Source organism: Nycticebus coucang, chromosome 14 (genome assembly GCF_027406575.1).
Source record: "Nycticebus coucang isolate mNycCou1 chromosome 14, mNycCou1.pri, whole genome shotgun sequence".
Classification (NCBI taxonomy): domain Eukaryota; kingdom Metazoa; phylum Chordata; class Mammalia; order Primates; family Lorisidae; genus Nycticebus; species Nycticebus coucang.
In genome coordinates, this window is record NC_069793.1 from 57,057,220 (window position 1) to 57,061,399 (window position 4,180).

Genomic DNA, 4,180 nt, shown 5'->3' on the forward strand with positions numbered 1-4,180 from the left:
AATAGCTGCTAGCAGTGAAATGTTTCACTCCATTCTGGGGACTGTTTTCAGTGATTTACAAGTATAGCATTAATTAATTAATGCTGATAATGACTCCTTAAAATTTTCCTTCAATCCTTATGTTGCAGAGGATGTAACAGAGGGACATATGGGTTAAGCAAAAGCTTGAGACTATGAATATTTTCTCTGGAGAGCAGTGTGAGGGTCTCTTTGAGGACACCATACTCCTAGAGGACTTTTGTTTCTGGGACACATTCTTTCCTAGTCAACCCTTTGTGTTTAAAGTAAGTATAGACTACAGTTATGTTTTACTATTCACATGTTTAGGTGCTTATATATTGATTTAATAGTAGTATTGAGTACATTGGATACCTTTTTTCCATTCTTGAGATACTTTTTAATGTAATTTTATTTTTATTTTTGATCAGTACAAAATACTTAGAACATAAGGAAGTGTTGAGTGAATGGAGGTATGGTAGCTATTTTATATTTGCAGTTTAGTGTTCTTTAACCTGAAATACCACACTAAACAGAATAAAGTTAGCCATGAGATAATTCATTATACTCCCCAAAATTACAAAACGAAACTGCACTGACACCTAGATAAAATGAGAAAATAAAAGATCACTTGAGAATTGACAGACCCTTAAAGATACATTGTGTTTGTGTAAACTGCTCACTATTCTCTTGAGAATGTAATAGTGATCCCTTGTGGTTTTGCATTCACTTTTGAATCTCTAGAATATTTAGAGATTTATCCCCAAGGCAAAAAATCATATGGCTTCTATATAATAACAGGACTTTGAATTTGTAGCTGTAAGAAGAGTGAATTCTTATTTCAAAAGGTTAGATTTTGGCTTTTGTGAGTGAATCTGATGTACTGATTTTCATTTACCATTTGAGAACACTTTATTCTCTAAAGTTGTATGTGTATTCACAAGTCATAGTTGGGAAATGTGGCAGATGTAATCTTTCAGTCAGCTGGCAAGTAACTTCAGCTAAATTAAATCGAGTTTCTGTAGCTAATTTAGTGTGCATAAGCAGGCATAATTCAGTCTACAAGAATTCTGAGTTATCCAACCATGAGAATAGAAACTCACATGATCATTTAAGGCTACCCACAGTTGGCACTCAGCTGTGTTGCTAATAACTTCACTAACTGTCAGTGATTGCAAGCTTACTGTCAGTAAATATTTTGTGGAAAGTCCTCCTTTGTTTATTGGTCTGAATGCTCTAACATCATGGACCACTGGACACTTTTGGACAAAGTCAATGATACAAAGGCTGAAAACTTTTAGAATAGAGTCAAGCTGGCCCCTAGCTCGGTGAACTTGAGTAAACTATAAACACTTTAGGCTGAAATTCTATTCAGCTGTATATTTTTCCAAAATAATACTATTTCCTTCTATAATACTGCAAATAGAAAACATTGTTACATTAGGAAATTAATTGACTGGTTTGAATATATTTACTAGAATATAAATTACATAATATTCTGCACAGTGATTAGATTGATATATTAAACTACATTTTAATTGCAAATATTAAAATAGCTTAATAAATTTATAATAGGCGACTTCATTCATAAACATAAATTGAAATTCCTTTCTATATCTTCTTTGTCCTATTAAGAAAATTTATCTCTCCTTTTAAACACTAGTGTTATTTAACTGATAGACATGGTAAACAATATAACTAACTTGGCATCTCTTTTGTGCCAGAAAAATCTTTTATCTACTTACTTTCAATTGTGCTAGATTTATTTATTTATTATTTTTTTTATTAAATCATAGCTGTGTACATTAGTATGATCATGGAACACCATACACTTGGTTCATAGACCATTTGACACATTTTCATCACACTAGTTAACATAGCTTTCCTGGCATTTTGTTAGTTATTTTGCTAAGACCTTTACATTCCACATTTACTAAGATTCACATATACCCTTGTAAGATTCACCGCAGGTGTAACAGCAACAAATATTATTCATTTTCCTTCATAGCATATTTTTCTGCAAGAATAGAGTGGATCCAGAAGGCTTGGGGTTCATATCCTAATTCTACTTCTTGCCATGAAACCTTACGTAAATTACTTTACATTTTCAAATTCATATTCCTCATGTATAAAATGGAATTAAAAATTATGAATATTATTTTATGGGAATTAAAAATGCATACATGTGTAGAAGTTGCCCAAATGTATACAGATTTTAAGAAAGGAAAAACTGTATTACTATTGTACTACTCAATATATAATAATAACAAAAGAAAATACAATTCACATTTGAGCACCTAATACAATTGCAGATATCAAATATGATTTGAGTATTATAATTTTAATTCAATTTTTTTCCTTTTCTAAAATGTCTCTATAATTTTTGGCATCTTCTTTATTTCTTAACCCTGTTCCAGTAGTTTAGTAACCATTTACATACATGTCTGCTAGTACTCAAGTCTACATTGCACAATTCTATACTTACAAATTTTAGTATTTTCTGTTGTTCTAATGATCACTTATTGCTATATTTATGTCTTCTGTTTTAAAATCTTTGGTTTCAAAGCCACTTTTAGTACATTTTATAAAAATAATAAAAAAGGATTATATATTATACTTTATTATTTGAAGCAAGTTTTTTGGTGTTTCTGGTAAAACCAAGTTTTGAAATATAGGATGACTTGTTACAAAAAAATATACGAATAATGAGAATCTAAATTAAATAAAACAATTTTTAGGCCAAACTTTCCTTGAACAACATATTTGTTCATGTTAATCTTCACGTATTTATTGATTAAAATGAAACCACCAAATTTATAATTGCTTAAATGTACTGTTCTCATCACAGGTTCATTCTGGCCGCAGCTACACCATCTCATGGAGTCCCTGGTGGATGGGAACCACACTGCTGTCACAGGCTTCATTTTATTGGGCTTAACAGATGATCCCATCCTGCGAGTCATCCTCTTCGTGATCATCCTATGCATCTACCTGGTGACCATATCTGGCAACCTCAGCACAATCATTCTAATCAGAATCTCCTCTCAGCTCCATCACCCTATGTATTTTTTTCTGAGCCACTAGGCTTTTACTGACATGGGGTGTTCATCTTCTGTCACCCCCAACATGCTTGTAAACTTCCTGGTAGAGAGAAATACAATCTCTTGCCTTGGATGTGCCATCCAGCTTGGCTCATTTGGGACAGTTGAATGCTTTATTTGGGACAGTTGAATGCTTCCTTCTGGCTGCCATGGCATATGATCGCCTCGTGGCAATCTGCAACCCTCTGCTTTATTTAACCAAAATGTCTACACAAGTCTGTGCCCAATTACCTCTAGTGGCTTATATAGGTGGTTTTCTCAATGCTTCCACTTTTATATTTTCCTTCTTTTCTTTATTCTTCTGTGGACCAAATAGAGTCAATCATTTTTTCTGTGATTTTGCTCCTTTAATTGAACTCTCCTGTTTTGATATCAGTGTCTCCACAGCTGTTTCCTCATTTTCTTCTGGCTCTATCATCATGGTCACTGTGTCTGTCATAGCCGTCTCCTACATCTACATCCTCACCACCATCCTGAAGATGCGCTCCAGGGAGGGGCGCCATAAGGCCTTCGCCACCTGCACCTCCCACCTTACTGTGGTCACTCTGTTCTATGGGACCAACACATTCATCTATGTGATGCCCAACTCCAGCCACTCAACCGACCAGAACTAGGTGGTGTCTGTGTTCTACACGGTGGTGATCCCAATGTTAAACCCCTTCATCTATACTCTTAGGAATAAGGAGATTAAGGGAGCTCTGAAGAATGAACTTGGTAGAAGAATATTTTCTAGGGATTCCTATAACCTTTGTAGAATTTCATAGACGATTCTATATAATCCTGTATATTTTCTTCAGAATACATAGCAGTTATGTAGATAGAGATTTGATGGTTGCTTTCTCTACAATGTTGTAAGCTTGGTGCTTGGTGTCTTTCTTCGTCTCACATATGCTTAATTTACACAACAATTCCTGGAACCTAGGAAGCAGAATTGCACATTTCAAACAAAGGAAAAATAATTAATGATAATGGATGGTTGAATGAAATTTTTGTTCTTGCATGAACCACTGTCTCTGCTGACTTTGAATCCTGGCCACAGAAATACGCAATTCTTCAATGTGATTCAAGAATGAACGTGACAA

The 4,180-nt window shown here is 34.1% G+C and overlaps 1 protein-coding gene across 1 annotated transcript; it reads left to right on the forward strand.

The window, feature by feature from the left end:
- Positions 1-3,247: 3,247 nt before the first annotated feature.
- Positions 3,248-3,712, forward strand: LOC128566050 (olfactory receptor 502-like). Its single transcript, XM_053562953.1, has one exon. The coding sequence runs from the start codon at positions 3,248-3,250 to the stop codon at positions 3,710-3,712; it is 465 nt and encodes a 154-aa protein (XP_053418928.1).
- The last annotated feature ends 468 nt before the right edge of the window (positions 3,713-4,180 follow it).

Excerpts from the sequence above, each read along its gene's own strand:
- LOC128566050 (XM_053562953.1), top strand. The coding sequence starts at position 3,248 with ATGGCATATGATCGCCTCGTGGCAATCTGCAACCCTCTGCTTTATTTA.